At 45.9% G+C, this 27,503-nt stretch overlaps 10 protein-coding genes across 10 annotated transcripts; 5 read left to right on the forward strand and 5 right to left on the reverse strand.

The window, feature by feature from the left end:
* Positions 1-10: 10 nt before the first annotated feature.
* N7478_000898 (uncharacterized protein) lies at positions 11-2,405 on the forward strand (the record flags this gene model as incomplete). Its single annotated transcript, XM_056917113.1, has 3 exons — positions 11-500; positions 630-1,078; positions 1,158-2,405. 3 exons carry the CDS (start codon positions 11-13, stop codon positions 2,403-2,405), a joined length of 2,187 nt encoding a protein of 728 aa, XP_056784993.1.
* A 1,828-nt stretch (positions 2,406-4,233) lies between these two features.
* N7478_000899 (Zn(II)2Cys6 transcription factor domain-containing protein) lies at positions 4,234-4,785 on the reverse strand (the record flags this gene model as incomplete). The annotated part of the gene is made up of 2 exons (XM_056917114.1): positions 4,234-4,516; positions 4,568-4,785. 2 exons carry the CDS (start codon positions 4,783-4,785, stop codon positions 4,234-4,236), a joined length of 501 nt encoding a protein of 166 aa, XP_056784994.1.
* Positions 4,786-6,037: 1,252 nt separating this feature from the next.
* N7478_000900 (Ytp1 family protein) lies at positions 6,038-7,894 on the forward strand (the record flags this gene model as incomplete). Its single annotated transcript, XM_056917115.1, has 3 exons — positions 6,038-6,314; positions 6,367-7,670; positions 7,721-7,894. The coding sequence occupies 3 exons, from the start codon at positions 6,038-6,040 to the stop codon at positions 7,892-7,894; spliced, it is 1,755 nt and encodes a 584-aa protein (XP_056784995.1).
* Positions 7,895-8,485: 591 nt separating this feature from the next.
* N7478_000901 (ATP-binding cassette long-chain fatty acid transporter PXA2) lies at positions 8,486-10,832 on the reverse strand (the record flags this gene model as incomplete). The annotated part of the gene is made up of 4 exons (XM_056917116.1): positions 8,486-8,564; positions 8,623-9,520; positions 9,585-10,221; positions 10,326-10,832. 4 exons carry the CDS (start codon positions 10,830-10,832, stop codon positions 8,486-8,488), a joined length of 2,121 nt encoding a protein of 706 aa, XP_056784996.1.
* Positions 10,833-11,371: 539 nt separating this feature from the next.
* N7478_000902 (transcription factor protein) lies at positions 11,372-13,787 on the forward strand (the record flags this gene model as incomplete). The annotated part of the gene is made up of 6 exons (XM_056917117.1): positions 11,372-11,520; positions 11,574-11,602; positions 11,660-12,166; positions 12,233-12,264; positions 12,318-13,620; positions 13,693-13,787. 6 exons carry the CDS (start codon positions 11,372-11,374, stop codon positions 13,785-13,787), a joined length of 2,115 nt encoding a protein of 704 aa, XP_056784997.1.
* Positions 13,788-14,196: 409 nt separating this feature from the next.
* N7478_000903 (uncharacterized protein) lies at positions 14,197-14,937 on the reverse strand (the record flags this gene model as incomplete). The annotated part of the gene is made up of 1 exon (XM_056917118.1): positions 14,197-14,937. The coding sequence occupies one exon, from the start codon at positions 14,935-14,937 to the stop codon at positions 14,197-14,199; it is 741 nt and encodes a 246-aa protein (XP_056784998.1).
* Positions 14,938-15,651: 714 nt separating this feature from the next.
* Positions 15,652-16,767, forward strand: N7478_000904 (carbon-nitrogen hydrolase family protein; the record flags this gene model as incomplete). Its single annotated transcript, XM_056917119.1, has 2 exons — positions 15,652-15,821; positions 15,882-16,767. The coding sequence occupies 2 exons, from the start codon at positions 15,652-15,654 to the stop codon at positions 16,765-16,767; spliced, it is 1,056 nt and encodes a 351-aa protein (XP_056784999.1).
* Positions 16,768-18,803: 2,036 nt separating this feature from the next.
* N7478_000905 (uncharacterized protein) lies at positions 18,804-19,945 on the forward strand (the record flags this gene model as incomplete). Its single annotated transcript, XM_056917120.1, has 2 exons — positions 18,804-18,873; positions 18,954-19,945. The coding sequence occupies 2 exons, from the start codon at positions 18,804-18,806 to the stop codon at positions 19,943-19,945; spliced, it is 1,062 nt and encodes a 353-aa protein (XP_056785000.1).
* Positions 19,946-20,464: 519 nt separating this feature from the next.
* Positions 20,465-23,545, reverse strand: glpV (glycogen phosphorylase; the record flags this gene model as incomplete). Its single annotated transcript, XM_056917121.1, has 8 exons — positions 20,465-20,875; positions 20,945-22,710; positions 22,777-22,854; positions 22,917-23,020; positions 23,077-23,138; positions 23,195-23,230; positions 23,290-23,302; positions 23,370-23,545. The coding sequence occupies 8 exons, from the start codon at positions 23,543-23,545 to the stop codon at positions 20,465-20,467; spliced, it is 2,646 nt and encodes an 881-aa protein (XP_056785001.1).
* A 1,639-nt stretch (positions 23,546-25,184) lies between these two features.
* Positions 25,185-26,565, reverse strand: gpaB (guanine nucleotide-binding protein subunit alpha gpaB; the record flags this gene model as incomplete). Its single annotated transcript, XM_056917122.1, has 6 exons — positions 25,185-25,284; positions 25,346-25,584; positions 25,635-25,764; positions 25,820-25,948; positions 26,002-26,347; positions 26,439-26,565. 6 exons carry the CDS (start codon positions 26,563-26,565, stop codon positions 25,185-25,187), a joined length of 1,071 nt encoding a protein of 356 aa, XP_056785002.1.
* Positions 26,566-27,503: the final 938 nt, after the last annotated feature.

The following is a 27,503-nucleotide window of genomic DNA, read 5'->3' on the forward strand; positions in this document are numbered from 1 at the left end:
GACTACCAGAATGGACCGGGCACCAAGCCAGCCTGTTGATGGGTCGAGAAACAGCGACAACCCGCATTCGTCCCAGGAATCATCCCCACATAATAAGAAGCGAATGGCACGGTCATGTCTAAATTGCCATAGCCGAAAAGTGCGATGTGACAGAAGAATCCCCTGCGTCAACTGTTCGAAGCATCGAATTCCTTGCGTCTATCCTTCCAAAGATCACCGCCAGACACAGAAGACTCCCACTCTTCAAGATATCACCAACTCGTTGGAACGACTCGAACGCTTGATTTTGTCTATTGTGAAGAGTGGTGAAAATGAGGGCCAGTCACAAACGCAAGTTCAGGCTAATTCCGGTGTAGAAAGCAACGAAACTGGGACTGCTAACCTCAGTGGCTCCTATCGACGGCCTGGCAACTCGACCTGGGATCTATTGTGGAATAAAGAGCGAGTTGTTGGCCAAGTAGCAGACAATTCAGGCGTCGTTTCCTCACACCAAGATGCAAGTCTGAACACCTTATTCTAGTTCACTCAGTTCTTCTTCTCCTAAGCAACTATCTTACGTGATGGAATTAAACTAATATCAAGCGCCTGCCAGGAAAATAGTATTAGACTCGCTCATCCTCCTAGCTCAGGATCAACACCTTCATATCCCTGGAGAAATATGAGGACTTCTCCCACACCTGTTGCGCAGCTAGATACCAACAGACTGGTGATATCTGCTGATGTGCTCCAATTATATCCTGACACCCAGCTGGCTCTTCGCTTGTGGAATGTGTACGTCACGTCAGTCGATCCAGTCGTCAAAATATTGCATATACCAACCGTTCAATCTACTGTCCTCGCAACTATTCTGGACCCTAGCTCTGCATCATCCTCAACATTGGTGTTGACTTTGGCCATATATTACGCTGCTGTCACAGCCCTTTCCCACGACAATAGTCATGAGTCTAGCACCCTACAACCTGCGGATATATCAGTGCTCTTGAAACAATACAGGATGTGCCTGGATCGACTTCTTACTGTGGTTGAACTTACGAGTCGCCCTGAAATTATGTCATTACAGGCTCTTGCTATTTATGCAGTGAGTATCAAAAATCAACCTGCGATTGATCGAGAATTACCATTCATTCAGTTCATCTCACTGACCGGGGCCAATTTAGACTTGTCTACGAGCCAACGAACTCGGCCGAAGTGCATGGGTGCTTAACGGGCTGGCAATCCGGCTAGCTCAATCTATTGGATTATACCGAGAGGACGCAAGCCTTCGAATGAAGCCATTTGAAACTGAAATGCGCCTCCGCCTCTGGTGGCATCTGTGTGTGCTTGACTCACGTGCCCCAGAGGACCAGGGAGTTCAACCTGCCGTTGATATCAGAAATATTGGAATGAGACTCCCATTAAATTTGAATGACAATCAAATTTATCCAGATATGACACAATTGCCTGTAGCGTCAACAGGCTGGACGGAAATGTCTTTCTTTCTAATTCAAGCAGAGTCGTGCCGGCGGGTACGTCCAATTGTTGACGCCCAAGGGATGGGGTCTGCAAACCCTCTGCTAGATATTGAGGATGGTCGAAATCATATCCGTGATCTCGATGATCGCTTACAAGAGATGTTTGGTATATCTCCTAGGTCTGGAGGACTCACTGGCTTGCCGCGTATCGCAATGCAACACATCAGCATGGCTTGCAAGAAAGTACTATTTGTGCTCCAACTGCAAGAGCAGCTTATTATGCAAAAGAAAAATAGGACACATGACAAGGGGACTTCTGAAGCTCTCAAGCAGACTTTTGCATTGGCCTGTGACGCATTAGAAAGCAGTCATGTGCTACTAAATGATCTTGCTTCCAAATTCAACTGGTTTTTCAGTATGTATACACAATGGTACGCTCTCACATACGTTATGCGATGTCTTTGTAGCAGCTCCAATCACGGCAGACTTGAGACAGAACGCGCTTGGTTTCTGGTCGAAGAGCTATTTCCTCACGAATTGAACTTCCAAGCTTCCTCAGTGGGGGATCAGGGCGAATATAATCACGGCAGCATCTGGCGCTATGTTGGCATGCTCCGAGATCAAGCTTTATCGGTCAGGAAACGTGCTGGGCTTCCTGTGGGCACCGCAGCTGTCGGGGCTCAGCCGCCCAGCAATATTCAATTCGATGGATGGCAGCTTCCAGATGCCATAAACACGGCATTTCCTGCTAGTGGCTCAACGGCGACAGGATATGAAACGACTAGTCTTCCTGGGTTTGGCCAACAGCCTAAGGGAAGTTCTAGTCAAGATCCTTTTTCATTTTCAGATTTGTCAATGCCGGGTGCTATGCTATTAACGGATTGGGATGCGGTGATCAATGGCTATATTTACGATAATGAATCTTTCAGAAGGGATTTTGATATGGTGCAGTGATCTTTATAATTCACATGTCTGGCTGTTACATCTTACATCCTTTCTCTCTTTATGGATACAGTCTTCAAGATGTAGCTTGTAGTTATATGGCGGAAATACTCATTTCGTGTTTTAGCAGAGGTGTTGCTAACTGGTCCAGGAGCATGGTATGTCTTTGCATGGAGATTCCTCATTGTCAATTGAAGATGCAGGCTGTTGGTACTTGATAGTCAGGCATCATATCAGCGTCATTCTGGTAATATAATTATGCATAGTATCGAGTAAATCTTTTAAACCGCCTGGGCAAGCGCAAGCAATACCAATCACATCGATCAACTTGAACCCAAACTCCCACCAAGAAATAATAAATCATCACCATCCTGCCAATTCAAATTCCACCCCATAGGATCCCAGATTGAGAAATTAAGATCAAACCCTGGCTCCACCTCCACTGCAACATCCCTCAAATCTTCCCGACAATCACGTTCACGTTCCGCTTGCGCAGCCGCATGTCTCATATTCGCCTGTATCATCCCTCTAGCCGCAACATCTGCAACAAAATTATTACCCATGAACGACTCAGCTTTACCCAAAAACGGCGTCTCCTTATCCCAATCCTCATAATCAATCATTTGCTCTGTTATCCTGCATACCCGGAAACACTGAGATCGTCTATCATTCGCTGTTTGAGATATCTCCCTCATCAACGTGAAGATCTGTCGTATTGTATTTCTTATATCTGTCTCGTCGATGCATTCCGGGACTGTGCCGAGAATACGCAAAAGGAAGAAAATTGCATAGCTTGCTGACCGTAGTATATGGAGTGTTCCTTGTCTTAGTGTGCTCGGGAATTTGGTTAGGATTATTAGGAGTTGCTTTGCTGTTATACAGCTTTGGGTTATGAGTTCGGTGTCTGAATTGAGGTTTATTAGGCAGGAAGGCGAGGAAGTCTTTTGTTCGAGAACGTAGCAGTATAGACTTAGTTGGGCGTCGAGAAATGATATTTCATCGGCTGGTGACCATTTACTTGAGTATTTGTTTTGTATCATGGACAGCTCGGTTTCAAATACCCGGACTAGCGGGAGGGGGTCTTTCATGAGCCCAGTAGTTGAAGTCTCGCATTCTCCTAGAGCAGATGAAATCTTCGAAGCAACAAGAGCGATGTGAAGTTGTATCCTTGTCGTTTCTGGTATACCGGGCATTGAAACATTCACAGATTGAAGAATTGCATGGTCAGGTCTAATGGAACCTGGTGCCCCGAATCGTGCAGTATGCCTATAGTACAGAGAACAGAGAAATCAGTCAGAGCTCCGAGTCCAACAGCCCACTAAGAAAGAGCAACAACAGTCAAATGGATGAGGTCCTACCACTGATCAACGATAAAACAAGACAACCAGGTGACCGTGCGAGATTCCAAAGTTCCAATCTCTGATGCCTTCGCAGCAAACAAAAGAAATGGATATTGTGGACGATGCAAACCAAGAGATCGGGCCATTGAAATAGCAACAGCACCGTACATTGAAAACGGCTCTTTATTCATGTCTTCGTGCGGGAAAGACCACACACAAAGTAAAAGTAACGCTTGGACAAGGTAGATAGACCGGGTCCCGAGTAGGATGATGTCTGCTATTAACTGCTTGAGGAGAATTTGTAGCCGGGCGTAGTCGGATGCATACTTCTCTGAGTCTTTGCTTGAAACGGCTAACACGGTCCAGAATAGTAGAGGCGCTTTCTCGTAGCTATCAACTATGCAGGTAAGGTCAAGTAGTAGCGGGAATCGTGGGTGTATGTGAGAATAGTACCTAAGGTTGGTTCAAGGTGAGCGGGTGAACATCATCATGATAAAACGCTACAGGACTGCGTACTCTTCTAGTAATTCTGCTACAGCGTTAGATGTGAAGTTAACACCGGTTGCCTCATGGGTGAATCGAGCAGACCTCCTTCCACCAAGGCGTAAATCAGCGGTTATAGCTGCTATATCTGCAGATGAATCCGAGGTACATAAAGGTCCACTCGGTCTCGAGGATTGGTCCGTCGGCTCAGTACCCGATGCCTCAGACTGAGGCGTCCTGTAGACAGGATCAATTCTGCCATTTTCATTTTCTTGCCCATAGCTCCGGCGGAGCTTCAGACTATATTCAATTAGAGATGAAACGACTTAAGGAAATGGACCCGTTACCTACCTCCTTTTGGATGTCCTCTTAAACGAAGGATCGATAGCGCACCGCTCACCTGCTTTAGTGCAAGCCGAGCAGGACGCAGGGAATATTTGACTAGCATTACATTTCACTTTCATCTGGCGGCATCGTACACAAGGCACGCCTGCCCGTCGAGGCTTGATATGAGCGGTCGAAGTTGCATGCGAGCGTGCTGCTGTCACGGTCGATTGGATATTCTCCATTAAGATCAACGGCGGTGACTAGTCACCACCGGTACTTCACGGCCCGTTAGACCCAGGACTAGATTTGTAGTCTATAATGATCAAATCCAGTTCAATGTCCATTGAAATGCCGAAAGCAACAAGTAGCGGTTCTTTGGCCAGTTCCGCTGGTTGGAGCGCGATATCGCTGTTGCTTCTGATTCGCTGGTTGGATCGACCCCCACTATCTCACGCCTAATCTTCATACTAGCGAATAAGATATGAAGGCCTACAAATAGTAACGTGGTTGCCTCAATTTTGGGTGTAAAATTATGTGGTAACCGGAACAGGTTCTTAAGGAATATTGGCCAATGCATGCCAAGAGCCGTGAAGTATCCGAAGAGCTCCGCCAGGAATGAACTTGAATGACAATTTGAAGTCATGAAGCTATGATGAGTATAATGTGCCCGGCAATTACATCTTATGCATTCCCAAGAACTGCTCTTGTTGAATACAGGATAATACTTCATCAAGTATCAATGTTGAAGTTGCTATAGAAGTTGGCATAACCTATTGTCCGATGTGAATATCGCATAGTATTGGAAGCCACGAAGGCTCTGGGAGGGACCTCAGTCGGGTTATGGTATATGATATATGAAAAACATGCAGTAGATTAACATTGGACAAAGAAAAGGCAGCTGCGGTAGAGCAATAATCTTACCTAGTGCTAGTATCGTGGTTGTAGATCTTCGCTGGATGATCGCCGGATAACCGCTGGATCGCTGGATGAGAGACGCATTTTGCCTTATCTCCGTCATCTCCGAAGCATTAGAAACCAGTACTGAAGCCCTTTGGGCCCCTTTTCTTGTCTTTTTCTATTCTATTTTTGATTTAATAGTTTGCGGCGCTTTTTAAACCTGGCGCTTTGTCCTTGAGTTTTAATTCTCTGCACCCTGTTCCGCCGAGCCGCTTCTTTTACCTATACAACGATCACACTTATACTTCCATTTCCCTCTTAATTCTATACCTCCTAATCCCAGTACCACTATTAGGTCACCTAATTGTGTGAGCGCAGATTACTGGCCATTTAAAGCGAATAGTCCGAGTCTCTGAGACTGTCAAAAATTGCAGGTTCGAGGCAGTTTGATTGTCAGGGATTTGGCGTCGCTACGTCACTAGTCTACAGAGCTTCAATATTCTGCATCGATTGGAGCACTCTTCGCATTTAGACCTGTGGTAGCTCCGGCAAGCTCCTCAATACGCCTCTCAAGATTCGTGGCCATTTGTCGACCCCATGCAGCTATTAACTCGAGCTGTCCACGGGACACTTTTCCTCGCAGCCCTTGCAATCGCCCATGGCGACGATGATTCAATGGATATGGACATGGGAGTGGGAATGAGCATGGAAATGCACGATACATTTAGTGCAGCTGCAACTACAACAACTTCCGTCTCAAAAAGTTCTCAAAGCAATGGCCCTACAAGCTACTTTGCTTATGGCCAGCATTCGACCACTATTATAGCGCACATTGCAGCGATGATTATTGCCTGGTGCTTTGTTCTTCCTCCAGGTAAGCGATTTAGAGTTCTTGCAAGCCTTGAATTCGACTAACTCCATGACAGCCGTATTACTTAGTACTGGGCGCTCCCGCCTTGCGCTCCCGCTACAGTTCTTGTTCCTGGTCTTTAATGCCCTCGGCTTGCTCTTCGGAATGGTCTACAATGGACAAACTCCCGATCTATACGAAAATAATGCCCATCACAAAATTGGCTGGACCGTGACATGCGTAATCACTGTGCAATTCGTTATGGGCTTGCTATTTGTGTATAACCACCGTGGCAATTCCCAGCAGTCGAAATCAAGATCTTTTGATCATGCTACCTTCCTCCCTGTCGCTACCGATGAGCATGAGTACCTGCCCCATGACAGTAGCCCGGAAATTGAACATAGCTCTTCCATACACAGCCCTTTATCGCCGGTATACGAGTCGCAAGCCGAGTATGACGATTTGGAAAAGCCCGAGGAACTTTATTCGAAAGTTTCTAGTTTGCGTGGCTGGTTCTATAATAATATCGTCGATCGGTTCATCCAAAAGTCCAGGCATGGAAAACTCTCGACCGGTGTCTCGAATCGCGTTCTACACATTTTCAACATTGTATATGATGTGATTGATCGGATCATTCTTCCCTTCGGCTTTATTGCTATTGCCACAGGAGCTGTCACTTATGGTGGCATCTTCCACGGGAAAGACGTCTTCAATGGCCTAGCGCACTTTATTAAAGGCGGGATATTTTTCTGGTATGGTATCCTTACTGTTGGCCGGTTTGTCGGAGCCTGGGCAGACTTAGGGTGGGCCTGGAACAAGAAACCCCCAGCATATATCGTCGGCTGGAAAGCAAGGGTGCCCTCAGGCGAATTTGTGGAATCGTTCGTGATATGGTTGTACGGCATTACCAATGTTTTCTTAGAACATCTGTCTGGATGGGGAGCAGAGTGGACCCCGGCTGATATGGAACATGTCGCAATCTCTATTATGTTCTTTGGTGGTGGTCTTGTTGGCATGCTCTTTGAATCCCGGCGTATTCGCGACACGCTCAACAACACTTTATTACGATGCCCTACTTATGAAAATGATGATGAGAACTGGAAGCCGCCTAAGTCACAGGGCGTTCCGCTTAACCCGATGCCGGCTCTTATTATTTTTCTTCTGGGTACGATGATGGGATCGCATCATCAGGACAGCATGACTTCGACTATGGTGCATAAACAATGGGGTAATATGCTTGTTGGATTCGCGATTTCTCGCGGAATGACATATTTTCTTTTGTTTTTGCTCCCGCCAACTTCTTATCTTCCGGCTCGTCCTCCCACTGAGATCATTGCTGGATTTTGTCTTATGTCTGGTGGACTCATCTTCATGCTAAGTGTAAGTTACTTTACTAAACACGATATAGTCATTTTGTTAATATTGAATAGACCCGCCCAGTAATCGAAGTCATGGAAGTCTATGAGCTAGACGCCATGCTTACATTCACAGTGGCAATGGGTTTCACAGCTTTCATCATGTCGCTGGTGGTTTTGAACATCGCAATCAAGGCGTGGGCGATGCAGCGCGAACGAGGGCAAAATAAACGACTATCCTCAGGATGATGGAAAGAGCAATTGAATGATGAATGGCGCCATTTACATGCCAATATATGGAGCTAGATGGCGTATAAAAACTAAAACAAAGAAAGGAAAGAAATAATAGAGGCACGAATGGGGGGGGGGGGGGGGGGATCGAAAGAATTTGATGGATTTTGTACTATTAACAAACGGCGTTCGGATTTTATCGTTGATATAGATAGTAATTACTAGTATTTTATATGCAAACATTTATGTGTGTGGTCGAATAGCTCAGCCTACATCGCGACTTAAGTTTGCTGAAGGTCTGAAGATATCAATGGGTGTAAACCGGAAGCATTCAATGAGAGCTGTATTGATACAGGAAACGAATTGCCATGTCATTATCGCTACACTTCAAACCAAGGCCGTTCACCTGCAGCTTAGTATTATAGATCTAGCCGATGCCAACTCTCATTTCCAAGTTCACCAACGGTATTCAATGACAAGGTATAATATTGAGGCAATAGAGAAGGAATGTTACAGGACAGTATATTGGAACGCTAACTGGGAGGAACTGAAAATAAGGGAATCATAGGTCTGATATAAAACAAGATGGAAAAGAGGAAATTCTCTGGTCTAGTTTGCTGTCAATTCTTCTACACGTCGCTGTAACTCTGGCACAGCTCGCAATTGCAAATCAAGATCCTCCTTCTCACTATCAACGGGTTAGCAAAAGATGAACAGTAGAACGAAGATAGGGGCGAGGGGCTTACTCTTCCAATTTCAACCGACGCTCCCAATCGAGCCCGGTGAAGATATGACCACCTTGGCCATCAAACTGCAGAATCTTCTTGTGATATTTCCACAAACTGCGACGGTGTGAGACGGTCATGAGAGTGATTCCTAGCTTCTTGGCCGTCTCATACATGACCTTCTCAATCTCTAGGGTGACGGAGGAAGTACATTCATCTAGAATGGCAAACTTGGGACGATGGTAGAATAGTCTGGCCATCGCAATGCGCTGCTGCAGACCACCTGATAATACATCGCGCCATTCTTCCTCCGCGTCCCAGCCATTGGGGCGATCAACGACAGATGCAATTTCGACCACAGACAGGACTTCATACAGATCTGCATCGGTAACACCCTTTGCACGCATCTCACGTACGCCATCTGGGTAGATGACCTGTTGTCTGAGGGTTCCACGGGATAGGTACGGGCGCTGGGGAATGTAGAAAATATCTTGGAAGGGGGGCTTCTTTACTGAGCCTCCGTAGACAGGCCAAAGACCACCGAGAATGCGGAATAGGGAAGATTTTCCGCAGCCATTGGGACCAACGATTAAGAGGTGGTCGCCCGGGTGGACTGTGAAAGAGAGCTTTCGGACTAGAACGTCACCGTTGGGCGACACAATTGGTACATCTGTGAATTCGATGGAATCGCTCTCCATAACCTGTCCACGGCCAGATAGGACTGCCGCGTTGCCCTCGGTTGATGCGGAGGATACCAATTTCTTCTCAAATCGGCCCGCAACCAAATCATCCATGACTTCTAGCAGGGATGAGACCCGCGAAGTGTAGCCGGCCAACTCAGAAATCTCCTTGTAAGAGAACATAAGACGACCGAAGGCGTCAGATGAAGACAGCAACATGCGTCGATTGGTCACGAAGTCTATCAAGTGGTTAGCTTTGAATACAATTTGACCGATATTACAATCATATATGACTTGACTTACTTTCAGTTCGGTCCCCCATGGTATGTGCGAGCTGTCCTGGGATCTTAAAGAAGACTGGCACACTGCAGAGAATCAAGCCCAGCGCACCCCAGAAGTATTTAATCACGAAATCCTCCATGAAACCGTGATACAAGCGTCGTCGCAAAATACGATTCACGTGTTTGATCAGGGTAAAGTAGCCCTTATCGAGGGTATCCTTCTCAGCTTCGTGACCATGATACAGAGCGACCTCTTCGCTGTAGTCGATAAGCCTAGAATGAAGGAAACGGAATTCTCCTTCAAGTCGGGCTTCATCGGCGACATACTTTCCGAACGGTGGTGTCAACATGCGCATCACGTTTGCCGAGAGCTGAACCAGCAAACTCATGATAAATAGGCCTTCGCCTCCGACATTCTTTGAGAGGGAGTAGTTATAGATAGCCATGTCCAGGATTGGTTTCGCCAGGTTGGAGTATAATTCTGCCAGACTGTCCGAGAAGCGAGACACGTCTACAGTGACCAGTTGGTCGGGATTCTTGATCCGATCGTCTAAGGCGGAGATAGCATAGAATGTCATATTTGACAGGTATTTCTCATGAATGTAGTCGGTTAAGCGTTTTCGGTAGCTTAGGGCGAGTTTACATTGGTGGTAGGAAAGCTAGTAAGAGAGCGATCGCGTTAGCAACTGGGTTCCTCAACGGTCGCATGAACAGTGCCGTAAAGCAAAGTGTCTTTGGATTGACACATTCATGAAAGACATACCATAGAGTTTGTAAATGTTGCCGGAACAGCTACAATCATCCACCAGAAAAGGCCAAGCAAGAAATCCTTCCCTTTGCCCCGCACGAGGTTGCTCACGAGCCTGCCATCAAGCTCCGCGACATACAAGCTGAGAAGTGTCCGGAGCACGAGGAAGACACTGTGGCTCACCAACAGTCGCAATTCCTTACTGCGCCATCCGGGAATCACAATCTTCAAGAGCCGGAGTAAGCTTTTAAAGAACTCGCGGTTGATCTCCACCCGTTTCTTGCGTGGTTGTTCGTCATCGCCTAGACTATTGGTGCCGGGACGTCTCCGCTGTTCGATCTGCTGGGAGGCGGCCTTTTGCTCGGAGATAGCATTATGGATTCGCTTCGCAAGTGCTGCGAAGAGAGCAAGGTATACGGCGCGTGAGATTCGTGTGCGGTTTTGGAGGTAGAGAGAGGTGAGGCTGGAGAGGATCTGCTTGACGGAGCGATTGGGCGGCAGCAGCTTAGACGGAACGGGCATGGCGACTCGATCGACAAAATCAGCCAGAGTCGGAGAAGGGCATGGCCAAACTTGGGACGAAGAAGAAGGGTGGTTTTCTTCTATCGCTAAAAGAAAATGCAAAGGATAATAGAGGAATAAAGAGTATCAGAGGAACAAGAATGTGGACAAGAACAAGCAGGAAGGAGGATGACGGGGTTGACATGTGATACCCCAGAGTTTATGGGGAAGCAAACAAGTTCAACCGAGGAATTACCAGTTGCTCCACTTCAACCACTGGGAACATTGAACATCATCGGATTTGACACTCTACAACCCGTTCTATTCGCTTTCATTTTCTATGTTAAGAAAAACGGAAGAAATACCCATACTCGGAGGGTCGGCCCATACTCGGAGGGTCGGCGGACTATGACAGCTAAACAGTGGATCTTGGCCTAGCGCCATCGCGACAGTCCGCGGATGTCCGAACAGCCAACGGTCATATACAGCGGGCACAATGCTGCATGTTTTTCTTCGATGCATGTCATGAATTCAAGCACAGTGTTTCCTACACTTGAGCCATGTCTGAAATGGAAAACTTCGTCAAATCCCCATCATCACAGCGGCCACGGACTGAACAACCAAGAGGCCCTGTAGCTACAGCGCGACCGCCCCCATCTAGACGTCGGGACAAACCCCAACTGAGCTGCAATGCATGTCGGAAGCGAAAGTAAGCAAGAGAGCTAATATCATATTGTCAGTGAATTCTAATATAAGTCTAAGAGTTCGCTGTGATCGCCTACACCCGTGCAGTAATTGCGCAAGCAGAGGATTAAGTACGTCATGTGCATATACTCTTCAACCCACAGTAGCCCGAGGGCCGGCCCATGTACAAGATCGGATCAATCAACTGGAAGGCCTCGTCCTTGGTCTAATGAAGCAAAATACATCCAATCCTCGACCGGGAGCCACAACACCAAATAGCGTTAACAATGTCGGCTGGCCAAATGATACACACAGAGATCAATCTCTTGATGAAGGAGCGAAGAATCCTCCACCCAACGCCTCACCTTCTCCATCTGATTATGGAAATATACGTATGCGTAACTCAGAGTCTAGCTATGTCAGTAGCGCGCACTGGGCAGCAGTATTGGATAGCATTTCTGAACTTCGAGATCATTTCGAGCAAGAGGATGAGCATAGCGCGCTGACTATGCATGATGCCCATGCCTGTGCTGGGTTTCCTGGTCCACAATTATTCTATACTGGCGCCTCGTCAACTATCAGTATAGATTCTATACTGGAGGCTATTCCTCCACGACTTGTGGTGGATAGGTTGATCTCACGGTACTTTAATGACCTAGATATGGCATCAGGTATCTTGAACACACTATAAACTACCACGAGATATGCTTCACAGCGCTAATAGAGCCTGAACCTAGGTGTTCCGCACAGCGGCAAGTTCTTGCGAGAGGTAACTATTCAGATCTCTGCTCTCCTGCTACTCAACTGACGGCATGAACACAGTACGAAGAGTTCTGGAAATGCCCTCGCAAAACACCAATAATATGGATTGGTCTACTCTTCACCATGATGTGTCTCTCAGCTCAAGTTCAGCATCATTTCCTCGACTCAAACTCGAACGCAGATCCACAGAACCAACATTCACAAACCAGCACGCAAACAGCTTTATTCCGCGAAAAAATCACCCACTGCCTAATATTGGGACACTATACAAAAGGTGGACCCCACGTCCTAGAGACCCTGATCCTTTATCTGATGGTAGAAGTTTTCCCATCAAAAGACACAGCATCTGGTCTTCGCATCCTAGTCAGCACAATAGTCACAATAGCTACACAGATGGGTTATCACCGCGACGCATCCCATTTCCCTAACATCTCTCCTTTCGCAGGAGAGGTTCGACGACGAGTATGGGCTTTGATCGTGCAACTTGACTTCAACATCTCGATGCAAATGGGACTAGCGCGATTTATAAAGGAAAGCCAAATCGATGTTTCTGAGCCACGAAATCTCTTCGATTCAGACTTTGATGAGGGCTGTACTGAGCTGCCGTCATCTCGTCCCGAGACAGAGGTGACACCTACACTTTACACACTGACGAAGGTAAGATTGATTGTCATTGGTGCTAAAGTGGCGGACGCATCGACGGAGCCGAAGCCGTACTCTTACCATGCTGTCTTGGGACTTGATACGCAGATAGATGAAGTCAAGACTACCTTACCACCTGCTATGAGGTGGAATGGGATGGCATGTTCACTAGCTGTTTCGGCCCAGATACTCATGAAAAGAATTTGGATTGAGATATGCGTTCATCGATTGAAGATAGTTTTGCATAAGAGGTTCATGCTTATTTCTGAGTCGAGGGAGACCAATTCAGTGCAGGGTGAGTATTCATTTTCGCGAAATATATGTTTATCGGCTGCTATGAAGATTCTGGAGCTACAACATCTTGTTGATGAGGAGACTAAACCTGATGGACGATTATATAAGTGTCGGTGGAGGCTCACGGCATCATTCTTTCATGATTTTCTGCTTGCTACCAGTATTCTGTGCTTCTATCTTCAGAACAATACTGGGAAGTTTGGAATTGGTGTTCGAGAGACTGGTTCTGATCTTGGCACCGAGAACAATGATCTTGATCTTTTTAAGGTAAAGGAGTTGTTGAGAACCTCACAGATCATCTGGCGACGAGAGAGTCATAGCTCTCAGGAGGCTCGAAGAGCTGCGTTTGCTTTACACTATATTTTAGGGGATCCTGAGACAGGGCCTAGCCACTCAGGACCTACCTCAACCGTGATGTACTTTCCAGGTGAGTTTTACATTTGGTGACACCGTTCCCGTTAAAATAATGTACTCGATCGCTTATAATTTCTGAGAACAGGTCATTTTGCAGACATGATGTCTGGATGCGACTTTCTCGCCGACCTGGATATCCAATTTCCAAATGAAGTTTTATCCTGGCCACAGCATATTTAGCAAGGTGTAGCTAAAGATGTCATGATGTCATTATCTAATATAAATCTCTACCATATCGATGTTTTGAACCTTGGAAGTAATGGAGGCTTAAATTGGTATTTGGTGCATGAACTCATAGAATGTAGGAACCCTTCTCAACTTGAACATGAAACTCTGGATTGCCTGCCCATGCCATCCAGCCAGTTCCCTCCTCACGCCCCACATACTCGCATTCCATCTCCCCATTCTTCAAAACAGTTGTCTCAACCCACAGGACAATATTTCCGGTAGAACTAAACACCCCCCCCCCCAGGACCATAAGCTCTCATGAAACGACTACGCAACTCTACATGCTGCTTATTGCTTCGTCCGATTCGCTCCATGTGCCGTAGATCTTTGAAGTAAAATAGCTGAACCTTCTTGTTATAGTTCAGTGCCTTGGGCGTGGAATCCCTGAAAACACAAATCTGGAGCAGTGTCCTGATTCTGGACTAGCAGAGAAAAAAGCTTCCATCCACTGCGTAGTATATGATTCGAGATTATCATGCCAGTATTCCTTTTCATCAGGCGTGATGTCCGAATGGCCTTGTCCTTCAACGACAAAACAGATATTGTCTGGGAAGTGGGTAATAAAGACACGTCCAGGATGATCTCCGTTGGGAGAATCCTGCGCAGGCGAGCAATTTTTGAGGTCATGGTTAATTGGTGATGTGAACGTATCATTCGAATAGGCGGCCATTCTGTGTCGATAACATCCCCAGTATCCGCTTTTGTTTCCAACTGAAATTTGTGTTCCAAGGTGACCTAGTCCGATAGATTCACTCTTGGTTGTCATATGTTGTGTTCTGGATGCATTTGGAGTCATGACTTCCCTCCACATTCCTGCGGAAGGTGATAGATTGATCCAAAATTTTGAAACCTTCTCGCTGGTCCACCATCTCAGATAGTCAGATTGAGATTTCCAGTAGCTGAGCCAAAGAATCGTTTTCCCTTTGGGTGTGGCGCATCTATCTTGGACAAGTCTGTCGATGTAGGCTGCATGGGGTGCAATTAAAGAATCGAACTCATCTTGAAGAGCTTTCTTGGCTTGAATATCTTCATACTCAAGGATTTGAAGATCAAAAGTCGAGTAGACGAAGGGTTCCTCGGAGGAAATCTTCACAGCCGACATGATTTGTATAGCTAGAGTCAGGGCCCGTTGGTTATATGAACTGAGAATGTAGAAAAGATTGGTTTGATTGAATGAAGACACAGTAAGCCATGCGAGATGTAGCTACTTATAGACGAACTCAGGCTGGCCTCTGTCATTATGTTTTATTAGCTCCGCCCATTTGCTAACATGTATAGAACAGAGAGCTCGGTTCGCTTCTGATATCAAAGACCGTTGATTCGTCATCCACATCCAGCTTTTGGTATTTCTGTGGATGTTATGTTTCTGAAGTACTACAAGACTCCATACCTGCTTCCAATGGGTTGTCCCATCGGTCCATGCCAATATGCAAAAAGAAGCAGCATGTCAGCCCTGGAGAGAACTCGCACTCACTACCGAGAATTGATACTAGAAGCAACCCCACTCTTTGCACTACGCTGGAAACAGTATAGTTACGGCGGCGGAAAAGGAGGCTTATTTATCGGAAATTAATTCAAAATCCCGATTAGCAAGATAGTACAGGAACTTACGAGGCACTTGTTGAAGACAAAGAAATATCTCTTTCAGAAAAAGATTTTTAATTCCCTTTTTGGGTACCTACTGCGAAGGATCAAAAAGTTAGCCAGTGGGGGCTAAAATGGGCGCGAAAATAAATAGGCGGCGAAGCTCCCCTCCAGATTTCAGCATCAATTGAAGATTTTAAACTAGAACACTCATTTCCCATATGAAGAAATCATGTCAGCAAATATTGTTCGAGTGGCAGTCACCCAAGCCGAGCCCGCATGGCTTGACCTTGCTGCTGGCGTGGCCAAGACTTGCGAATTAATTTCGGAGGCTGCGAAAAACAATGCCCAGCTGATCGCATTCCCTGAATGTTGGATACCAGGCTATCCTTGCTGGATTTGGTGAGTCTTAAACAGAAATATGAACTTAAAGCGATATCTAACTTCTTATACTCCTAACAGGGCGCGAATGCTTGATGTAGGGTTGAATATCGCCTATGCCAAGAACTCTCTCCGTCTAGGCTCCCCAGAGATGAATCAAATCCGAAATTGTGCTAGAGATAATGAGGTTGCTGTATCTTTATCTTTCTCGGAGAAGGAGAACCACACTCTCTACATTGCCCAGGTCATGATTGGTACTGATGGGGAGATCAAGTTCCACCGTCGCAAGATGAAGCCTACACACATGGAGCGTACTATATTCGGCGATGCCTCGGGTGAATGTCTTTCAAGTGTGGCAGACCTTTCTTTTGCACGAGTTGGTTCACTAGCCTGCGCGGAGCATATCCAACCACTATTGAAATATCACACATTGTCCCAACAAGAAGATATTCATGTTGCGGCGTGGCCAACCCCATACCCGCATGACGGGGGTGATAGCTCGTGGTTCATGACAGAAGAAGGTATGATGGGTTCGAGTCCATTTTCAGAAGAATTTGTTACTGATTTTCGTTTCGCTGCAGGTTCTCAAACTGTGTCACGGACATATGCAATTGAGTCACAAACCTTTGTCCTTCATTGCAGTCAAATCCTCGGAGCGAGTGGTATAGAGAAGATGAAAGTATCCTCTGCACCCCCGATGACAAAGCCTGGTGGAGGTTGCTCTGCTATATTTGGTCCTGATGGACGACGACTTACTGAGCCCGTGGAAAGCACCACGGAAGATATCATTTATGGGGAGTTACCCTTGGATTTGATCACGGCGACCAAGTTCTTTTTCGATCCTGTTGGCCATTATAGTCGTCCGGATCTTATGTCTCTCCAAGTCTGCACCAAAGTGAAGAAGATGGTTCGTGAGGAGGAGAGAGAGCCAATTCATACCGTCAGCGAGGCGCAAAATGACCCTTAGAGCGAATTAAATAGTGAAATATGTCCCAGGTGCAATTATGGATTTTGGAAAGTCTATTTTTATTTTTGCAGACATGAGAAGCGCAATAGTAATATAGTTCATGGAGAATTGAGGAGTGAAAGCCGCTAAAGGCGCCGCGCCGTTCGACCCACATCTTCGACGACAGAGGCCTTTCTTCCAACTTCAAGGTCGTGTATACTCTTCTATTAGGCCGAATATTTAATACCCATCGTCAAACACTACCGGACATTCATAAATCCAAGCGATAAAATCCCTATTTACCGCAATACCCAAGATATTGTAGTACAGTATCCGACGTACAAGCATGTTCCTGGATACAGTGGTTCCAAAGATGTTTTCACACCAAGTTACATTTTTTTCTGCCGGTAATATTGGTAAAGTACAGTAAAATTACACTCAAACCTCCCAACGTCAATAATCTGTTGCACCCCCATTCCTCTCAATCACCTGCCTTACTCTCCGTGGCATACTTTGTGTTAGATCCTCTAGAAATTGCTCTGGTAGATGTTCATATGCTGTCTCGATATAACAATGTAATATATGATGTCGTGACGGAGCAATATTATCAATACTACATTGCTTTGAGATATTGTCTTTTAACTAATCCTATATATTCTCCTGTGGATTTAAATCCGGAGAGACAGAAGGATGTCAGGCATCTTCCATATTGATATCGTAGTTATAGAGAGCTGCCGTAGTTTGATAAGAGCTATGTGTACCAGCATTATCTTGCATAAAAAAGGCATCAATACCAGATTCCCAAAGCTCTTCGTTAAAGCGACGAACAATTGGAAGAATATGATCGATATAACTTTGAGAATTGATACTTCCCTAGGCTGGATTCCAGATAATTAATGGGCCCTTTTTATTGCCGGCATAACAAGCCCAAGTCATTATTCCTGATCTTTGATTTGTTTGAGGAACAATAGCTGTTGGATGATATCGTTCGTCTTTAAATCGATGGATATAAGGCATTCGATGCCAGCCGGATTTAACCCAAGCTTTATCAAAGAAGATAACACGTTTCCAATCTTCATATCCCTAATCCTGACGTTCGTAAGCCTACTTAAGACGTTGGACTCGATGGGTATCTTTAATTGGATGTTTTTGGGCTGCTGGATAGGCTATCATTCCACGTTTTTTAAGCGATGTTCGAAGGGTTTCGGAGCAGACAGAGAGCTGTTTAAGACGACAGATTTGCTCGCAAGTAAGGATTCGACGTTCGAGAGAGCTGCGTATCCAAGTAATAAGCTCATCGAGTTCTCTCTCAGAGAGCTTTGGATGCCGACCGGTCTTCTTTTTCTGTGGTGTAAGATCAACTGAATCACGTAAAGAATAACGTATTTGATTATAAGTATAACCAGTCTTCTTGTGTATTTGCTGATATGTAAGACCGTTATCACGTAGGATTACAATCTCGTGTCTTTGATCACGGTGTAAAATAGGCATACTGTATTGGGTAGATGGGTGGATGATTGTAAGAAGATAGTGATATTAATGTCACGTATTGTAAAAAAGGAGGCGGTGTGGAGCAGTGAAAGTAACGAGGTGTGAAAACATCTTTGGAACCCCTGTATGATCGAATTCCCCACCGTGGCAGCAGATTCCACCAATCCGCATAGAACTTCGGCTTCGAAAACCATTTCATCTCGGTTTTTCTCGGTAAATTCGGGCTTGGATCCAAGCCTCAGTCTCTACCGACCAATTAAAAACCATATATTCGGCAGTGGCACCGACTCTCCATCCGAGTCCAGCACGTTTCGAGTCCCGCGATATCATCTCCACCAACGACCCACTATGATATATTGGAGGAACTTCTACGTCATACTCCCTGTATCTTGTTCTGGGTTCGCCACGGATCCATACATCGTGAAAAGTTAGCTTTCCGTACAATTAATAAGTAATCTGCCTTTGCCCGTAGAACTTGTTCTTTCCTAAATTTTAGTATACTCTAATCGTTTTAATTCTTCATTGAAATTTTTACCCAATTCCTTCTCTACAAAATCCATCTCAAAATGACGAATTCCAACTTCAAGCCAGCAGAGCAGGCCCCTTCTCAAAAAAGAAAGATCATCATCTTCTCTGGTATGTTATGTTATCTAGCAAATTACTATCTGGTCAGGTCGGGCGCGAACTCGAAACTGACAATTGCAAACTTGAATCAGACTTTGATGGCACAATCTGCATGCAAGATACAGGACATGTTCTTGTCGACGCTCACGGCTGCGGCGCAGAAGCCCGCGCTAAATATGAAGAGGAGATCAAAGCCGGTACCCGAGCATTCCGCGACATTTCAGATGAAATGTGGGGATCTCTAACCATTCCCTTCGACGACGGATTCGTCGTAATGGAAAAATCGTTAGACTTGGACCCCGGCTTCAAAGAATTCCACCAATACTGCGTTGCAAATGGATTCCCTTTCAACGTGATAAGCGCTGGATTAAAGCCTGTCCTCCGTCGAGTACTCGATAATTTCCTCGGTGAAGCAGAGGTAACTACATACCCATCCCATCCACAATTCATTTGCCTCACAAAATCATACATAAAACAAACTCAAAGCGCAAAGCTAACAAACCCCTCCTCAATCCAGTCCTCCTCAATCGACATCGTCGCAAACGACGCAACCTTCAACGAAGACGGAACCTGGAAACCAATCTGGCGCCATGACGTAGACGCAGGACACGACAAAGCCCTATCCGTGAACGAAGCCCGCACAGCTGCCCAAGCAGAATGCCTCCCCAACGAAATGCCCCTAATCATCTTCATTGGCGACGGTATTTCCGATCTTGCAGCAGCAAGTGAAGCCGATGTCCTCTTTGCCCGACGTGGACTCCGACTAGAACAATACTGTCTTGAGAAGGGAATTAAGTATACGCCTTTTGATAGCTTTTCGGATATCAAGAAGGATATTGAAAAGATTAGTGCTGAGGATCAGAAGAAGACGGGTGGTGTGGGTAAGCCTGTGAGATATAATCCAAGAGCGAACCTTTGGAGACGGATTTCGAGTAAAGAGGCTGTGCCGACGCTTATGGCTGCTGCTACGCCTTCGAATGAGGAGAAGATGTTTCTTTGGCCGGAGACTTTTTCGGAGCCTCAGGCGAGGGATGCTGTGCCGAAGACTATTGATGAGGGGGTGGAGGAGCCTGTTGGTGTTTGAGGCTTGGGATGAATGAAATTGAAGTCTAATGGCTCATGATTGATGTTTCCCTTTCGCCTCTTATTATCTTTTATCTTGACCTTTTTATCTTCTTGGCTCTTGACAGCTGTTATCATGGCTACTAATGCGCGGGATTGTGTTTGTTTGATACCATCATGATATCCCCGGCATGAGCATATGGTTCTTATTTTTCTATTTCATATTTCTTTTCTTTTCTTCCAGCCTTCGCTTTATATACTTGCCCTTCAAATATTGAGATTTAAAAGGAGGAAGCTGTGTCAGATATCAGCTGATATACGTGGATGCATATAGAGGCAAATACAATAGACCCAAGAATACAAATATTGGAAATAAGGAGAACAGAACCATAGAAAGTTGAATAAATTGGAAAGTTATGATAATTCAATCATACTAAAAATGCAACTCAAGTCTGCCATGCAATGAATGTGAGTAATTAGGTCCATGAAGGCGATATTAGAAAACCATGAAAGAAAGAAATAGGACCAGTGCAAAAAGTATTCACTGGTCCTCAACAACCAGAGGTTCAACATTCCAGATACTATCCGCATACTCATTGATAACTCGATCAGTTGAGAAGAATCCCATGCGCGCAACACTAGTAATGGACTTAGCAAGCCACTCATCTTGCTGCTTGAACGCCTCATCAACCATCTCATGAGTAGTGATGTAGGAGTTGAAATCATCAGACACAAGATAATAGTCTCCATGCTCTTCAATAGATGAAATCAATGCTTGGAATTCGTTGGTATCTCCAAATGTACCGCTCTTGATTGCCTCGAAGACCTTCTTAAGATGTGGGTCCAGCTCGAAGGAGCCGTAGAAGTGACGGTGACGGAGTTCCTCTACGTCTTCAGCGAGGTTTCCAAAGAGGAAGATGTTGTGTTCGCCGATTTCACGGGTGATTTCAATCTGTGAATCATCAGGTATTAGCATATGACGTTGATCTGTCTATGTATCTGTTACAGGGAAGAAACTCACATTAGCTCCATCGCAAGTGCCGATGATCAGGCCTCCATTCATGACGAATTTCATGTTACTTGTACCACTGCCCTCTGTTCCGGCTGTAGAGATGTGCTCACTGATATCCGAAGCGGGGCAGATAATCTCTGCCTTGCTTACATTGTAGTCCTCAATAAAGATGACCTTCAACAGATCACCAACATCAGAGTCATTGTTCACAACGGCCGAAACCTTGTTGATAAGGTGAATGATGGTTTTGGCCATCCAGTAGCCAGGTGCAGCCTTGCCACCGATGATGGAAACACGAGGCACCACCTTCTTCTTCTCTTCCGCCGACATTGCCTTGATGGTCAAGTAGCGGTGAATGACTCCAAAGATGTTGAGTTGCTGACGCTTGTACTCATGGATACGCTTGACTTGGACATCAAACAGGGAGGTTGGGCTCACTTTAAATCCAGTTGTTTCCTGGATAAACTTGGCCAGGCGCAACTTGTTCTGGGTCTTAATGTTAGACCATTCCGCTCGGAATTCCTTGTCATCGACAAATGCTTCCAGTTTGTCCAGTAGAGTTAGATCAGTCAAGAACTCATGACCTCCAAGCTTCTTCGCGATCAGAGCAGAGAGCTCAGGATTGGCTTGGTGCAGCCAGCGACGAGGAGTGACACCGTTCGTGACATTCATGAAGCGGTCCGGTCCGTAGATATCCACGAAGTCCTTGAAGAGGGTAGACTTGAGGAGATCTGAATGCAGCTCAGCCACACCATTGACCTTGTGAGATCCGATGATCGCCAGATAAGCCATTCGCACCATTTTAGGATGAGACTCCTCAATGATGGAGACGCGGGAGAGAATTTCACGGTCATTGGGAAACTTCTTCTCAACGGTCTGAAGGAAGTAGAGATTGATATCGTAGATAATCTGAAGGTGTCGAGGAAGGAGATTTTGGAACAAAGGAACAGACCATTTCTCCAAGGCCTCAGGGAGAACAGTGTGATTCGTATATCCGAAAGTCTTGGTCACGATGTTCCAAGCCTCATCCCATTCGAGACCTTCGATGTCAATCAGAATGCGTTGAAGCTCAACAATTGCCATGGTGGGATGGGTATCATTGAGCTGGATGGCTACCTGATCTGGAAATTCGCTCCACGCTCTCTTCGACTTCTTGAACCGACGAACAATATCGTGCAAGGAAGCAGCACACCAGAAGTACTGCTGCTTCAAGCGAAGCTCCTTTCCTCGCTCGAGGTTATCGTTCGGGTACAGAACAGCCGAGATAGTCTCTGCACGCTGTTGGTCTGCGACGGCGCTTTCATAATCACCAGCATTGAATTTCTGGAAGTCGAATTCACCGCTGCTGGCTTTGCTCGACCAAAGTCGGAGGTTGTTTGTTGTCTTCGTTCCGTATCCCGGGATAGGTACATCGTAAGCGACAGCTTGGACTATCTCGCCGTCTTCCCATGAGTGCACGAGCTTGCCAGACTCGTCTTGGTACTTGCGTACAGTACCATAGAACTGAATATCGACTGTTATCTCGTGTCGTGGGAATTCCCAAGGGTTATTATCGAGCCAGTAGTCCGGGATTTCCACCTGGTATCCGTTGATAATTTCCTGTTTGAAGATTCCGTAGCGGTAGCGTAGTCCGTAACCCCATGCAGGATAGTTCAGGGTTGCCATGCTGTCCAAGAAGCAAGCTGCCAGGCGTCCAAGACCGCCATTACCCAGGGCAGCATCGTGCTCTTGACTGATAACGTCCTCGATGCGGAAACCAAGGTCCTTCAATCCCTCTATCAAGACAGTTAGTAACAAATCCCTTGATATTTTTCCATTGTAGTTGTGGGAAATTTACGAACCTCGAGCAGACTCTTTCTGACCCACGTTCAACATGGCATTATCCAAGGCACGGCCCATCAAAAATTCAAGAGAAAGGTCTATAGACAGTCAGTCAAAACGACCACGGAGTCCCAATTCTTCTCGGGCGGACATAACATACAGTATACTCTCTTCTGGTCGGTCAAAGTCTGACGCTGCTGAGTTCTGTTCCACTCAATTATCAATCGGTCCCTAAATGCAAGCGCTGTTCCCGAGTATGCGGCACTAGAAAATGTGAGCAATTACATTCCGAGATATCATGCACGGTATGAGACACCCACTGTTCATCGCAATTGTACAGCGAGCGAGCTAAAGTTGTCTCGATGTGGCGCACAAGTTCTTTCTGAAAAGCAGGACAGGTTAGCTTGGAATGTATATTATAAAGCTCTGAGGACTCACCTCGAATTCATCCTTGGTAGTGAATTCGGACGCAGACTGGTTGCATTTCGTTAGTTCGAACAACTGGTAATCCTAAAGCTCGGGAGAAATCTTACATGCTTGCGCCATCTGCATAGCAAGACAGCCCATAAGTCAGCTTTCGTCTCCCAAGAACTAAAGGGTAGAAACGACTCACGCTTCTCTCAGTGGTTCCGGGATACTAGCTTCGACACTTTTAATATCCGAAGCACCGAAGCCAGTAAAAGTCCGCTTATGCTTTGGGCGACTGAAGCCCGGTCCTACAGGACCTTGAAGGTCGGCAATGGGAGCTCCGACGGAAGGACGACGTTCAAGGCGTGGTTCAGTTGACATGATGAAGAAAGAACAAGTAGAAGCACAAAGGAAAAAAGGTCAGGGTATGGAGTCGAAGAATCCACAGAACGAGGATAGAGAGAGAAAGAAAAAGAAGAAGAAGAAGAAAGAGGAAGAAAATGTTAAGAAAGAGAAAGAGGGGACAGTAAGGTGACACTGTTTCTTGCGAGGGGTTCGGAAGTGCAGGACACGACAAGTCGTCCGAGCGAAGATTGCCCAATCCGGGACCCGATTCTCAGGTACATTTACCTTCCCATTCAGTGGTCCAGCTTTGAGTTCATTAGTTCAACTACTACATCTTATGTTTCGTATATTCGATATTTTGCAGCTCTTTTTCCCCCGCCTAAAGCTCTCATACGTCAGATGCAGGTAAAGAGCTCGGGTGGATAATGGTCTGGATCTTATCGGGTGCTCGAGCCTGTCATCTCCCCATACATTTCGGCGCGGTCCGTGCTGCGTCTTTCCTTGCTTTCCCCTCGTTTGAGAGCTGAAATCTACTCTTCGCCAACAAAATGGCCCGTCTTGCATCAGGCCACCTGATGACTCACCTGATGACTCCTGCAGATTGGCGCATGGTCGAATGGTGAGTTAATGAGGGGCTACCAGTGCCCGGGTTGATCGGTACAGAGAGGCGTTCTTTCTATGACTAACGGGCTCCGGTCGATCGTCTCAGGCTCCACTCACGCACATCTAACGGTTTAACGGTGGTTAGTAGATTATATGGCAAGATCTCTCCTACGAAGTAAAAAAGTGAAATGAAATCAAAGAAGCAAAGCTATCATTGCAGACAAGCTCTCCCTGTCTGATTTATCAAAACATCATAAAAGTAGGTTGTTCAAGGTTGAGCTGGTCGCTAAAGAAACCAGAGAGTACATAAAGCTCAGATAGCTAGGTAAACATCATATGCATCAAATCGCTCGAAGGCGCTGCTGCAACGCATTGAGAATAAAATAAATAAAGAGCCCTACAAATAGGCGGAAAAAAACACAGGGAAAAAATTAAAACACAGAATAGAATCTCAATCCGCCATACAATGCATCAGACAGGCTGAAAAACAGACGTGGCAAGATCCAAACGGCGGATCCAAATATATAAAGTGATACACCCTCCTAAACCCAAGCATGCAGTGAAGACAAGGGTCGAGATTTGGTTCATCGGTTTTGACTTTTTGAGTAAGTTAGAGACCGTGTGCATACACGCACGTAATGAGAATATCAATATCTCGTTATAAGTGTTGGAAGTGTAGCAAATGGAGCCTGAATAAAAGAAAAAAGAAATAGAATGGAAAGATATAGGCGGTAGAGAGCCCTTTCCCCAATCCTGCCCGAGATACTAGAGTCCAAAAGATCCATTTCGAGTAAAGAAATCTGAGAAGCCTTCCCATAGATACCAAAGAATTGGGGGGTATCACCTAATCAGCGCCTGTGGGATATTTCCAAGAAGGGTGAGAAAAAATGGCACCATGAACGCCTAGGACTAAGCCGAAGTCAAAACGGAAGCAATCGAGAGTCGAAATGGGGTATGTTAAATCGTAAAACAGAGGATAGGCCAAAAAAGGCAGCGAGGTAGTTGTTGAGAGATGAAGATGGGATAAGAATGGCGAGAAAAATTAGAAAGGTGGTAAAAGCGATTTGGCTGTTTATAGGATACCGGAGTCCCTTAAAGCATTCTGGAGGATTGTTTCCTTGACTGCCGCAAAGACAAGTCGAATATTTGTAGTATCTGTTGCTTGCGTGAGGCTGAAATTGTATTCAATTAGAACATGACTTGTGATCCCACGGGTTCATCGGACAAACTTACTGTGGGTAGAGATTGAGGTGTGCTCTGTTCACTTGATTGAATCGCCAAAGAAGATATTTGGCTGCGCGGTTCACATCATTACCACCTGAATAGTCAGGGAAATAATTACTCAGCGGAGATCGCGGGAGTTTTTGCCGGAAGAGATCAACTTTGTTCAAGAAAAGAATGATACTCGTTCGCATGAACCATCGGGAGTTGACGACTGAGTCGAATAGAACCAAACTCTCCATCATACGATTCTGCCAAAATGTTAGCTAAATTGCCTATCAGTATAGAGTAGGTATCATACCTGATTGCTCTCTTCCAGCAGCATTTGATCGTATTCACTCAGAGCAACACAGAAGATAATTGATGTTACGTTCTCGAAGCAGTGAATCCATTTTTTCCGCTCACTTCGTTGGCCGCCCACATCGAACATGCTGCATGGTTTGTTAGCGAGAATCAAATTCGAGGGAAGGTAGAGTTTGCGCATACTGTATACTTAATTGGTCCATGAGGAATCGAGTTTCGTAGATACCGGTGGTTTTTGTTCTCGCTCTCAGGACGTCAGAGACGTTGGGTATGTAATCTGAGGATGTTATGCGCTTTGCTTCATCAAAAAAGCTAGTTCATTGTCAGCGCTGAATTCGCATAAAAACAAAAGACATGAAGCTTACTAGGGAGCTGAGTCCATCAAGTAAAACTCATTCTGTCGTTCCAATACTGTTGAAGTGCATGGATCATTCCATAGATATGTCACCGCATCTCCGACCTTGTTATCCAGTGGTGTGTTGGGGTCCGGGTCGACATGATATTCATCCAAGAAAGTGAGGTAGTCTTTGACCTTTTGACTGGAAGGCTCAAGGTTGAAAAGCCTATACCCCTCGATAAGCGCCTTAGCACAATCAAGTAGATTCTTGTAGACGGTCAAGCGATAAAGGGCCAGCTCCTCGACAGTGTAACCGTTCTGGTGAATAATTTTCATCTGCTTCACAATCGTGGACTTCCCACTTTCACCGGACCCTATAATTGAAAAGTCAGCCAATGCTCTCTTGTACTTTTCTGCTTTTGTGCAAGAGCAAGTGTCCTCCAGGAAAAGGAAATGACCACCGACCTAGTAGGAGAATCTTGCATTCCCTTCGTAACCGCCTAGAATCCTCATCGAGCTTCCTATCAATCATCTGACTTCTCTTCTTCTGCTCCGCATCATCGGTGTTCTCGGTACTGAAACACTGCCCCATGGTGACGAATGGTCCTTATGATCCTAAACCAGCAAGGAAAAATAAGACCTCGTCCACCGCGTGCAGAAAGCGATCGGTGTCAACCGGGATGGCCGAAGCCTGAGCTAGTTTGAACAAGTCCCGCCACGCACGGAATGAAACAATCGGTGTGGTCTGGCGACGACGGTAGCGGGGAGCTTGCGGTGAGCGGGAATTTGCGAGATGTGGATTTCGGTGTGAAGGCGGGGGTGTGAACGTTCAAAGGGTTTCCGGTGGACTTGCGACGGTCGAAGATGAGCCGATGAGCTAATGATATCTGGAGCAGGGCGGTCGGGTCTCTTCCGGGTCGATGAGGTTGACGTTGGGACAGGGTGTATATAGCTTTGTTCGGTGGTAGAGGTTGTCGGCGCTGTCGGTAGTGAGAGAAAGTTCAAAGGAAAGACATCAAATCAGTGCGACATCATCATGCTGGGGTTAGTGGAGATGCCAGGAGGGAATTATGGGGGTAAAGAAACGTGAGTCTTACATGTTGCCCGGTAATTACCGTCATTGAGTTTTGCTTTTTTCTTTTCTTTACAAGTCAAAATTACGGCCCGCGGACCCGTTGCTGTCTCTTTCTCTCTACAACTAACAACTCCCCGGGTACGGAGTATGCCCGCCTGGGCTTAAAGTTTGCGTGTGGTTTTTTTTCTCGTTTTTCGGGTTTTGGGGCTACGGTAAAATTTGCCCATTTTTTCTCCTTCTCCCTTTTCGCTTGTTGGCTTCTCCAGAGTGAAAAACACAACCCCCAAGGGCCGTGCTTGAGGGGGCAACTGGTATTCAAACGGGGCCATAATGAGGTCAGAATGCCACATTGATGTCATTGATCCTCCATTCCGAGTAAGCCAGATTTATCTCTGCATTGTCTAGATAAGTAGAATGTCTCCAGGGCTTCAGGGAAACGGTTGAGGCTCGGAAGT

This window comes from Penicillium angulare (genome assembly GCF_028827245.1).
Source record: "Penicillium angulare strain IBT 27051 chromosome Unknown utg000001l_segment0_segment0, whole genome shotgun sequence".
Classification (NCBI taxonomy): Eukaryota; Fungi; Ascomycota; class Eurotiomycetes; order Eurotiales; family Aspergillaceae; genus Penicillium; species Penicillium angulare.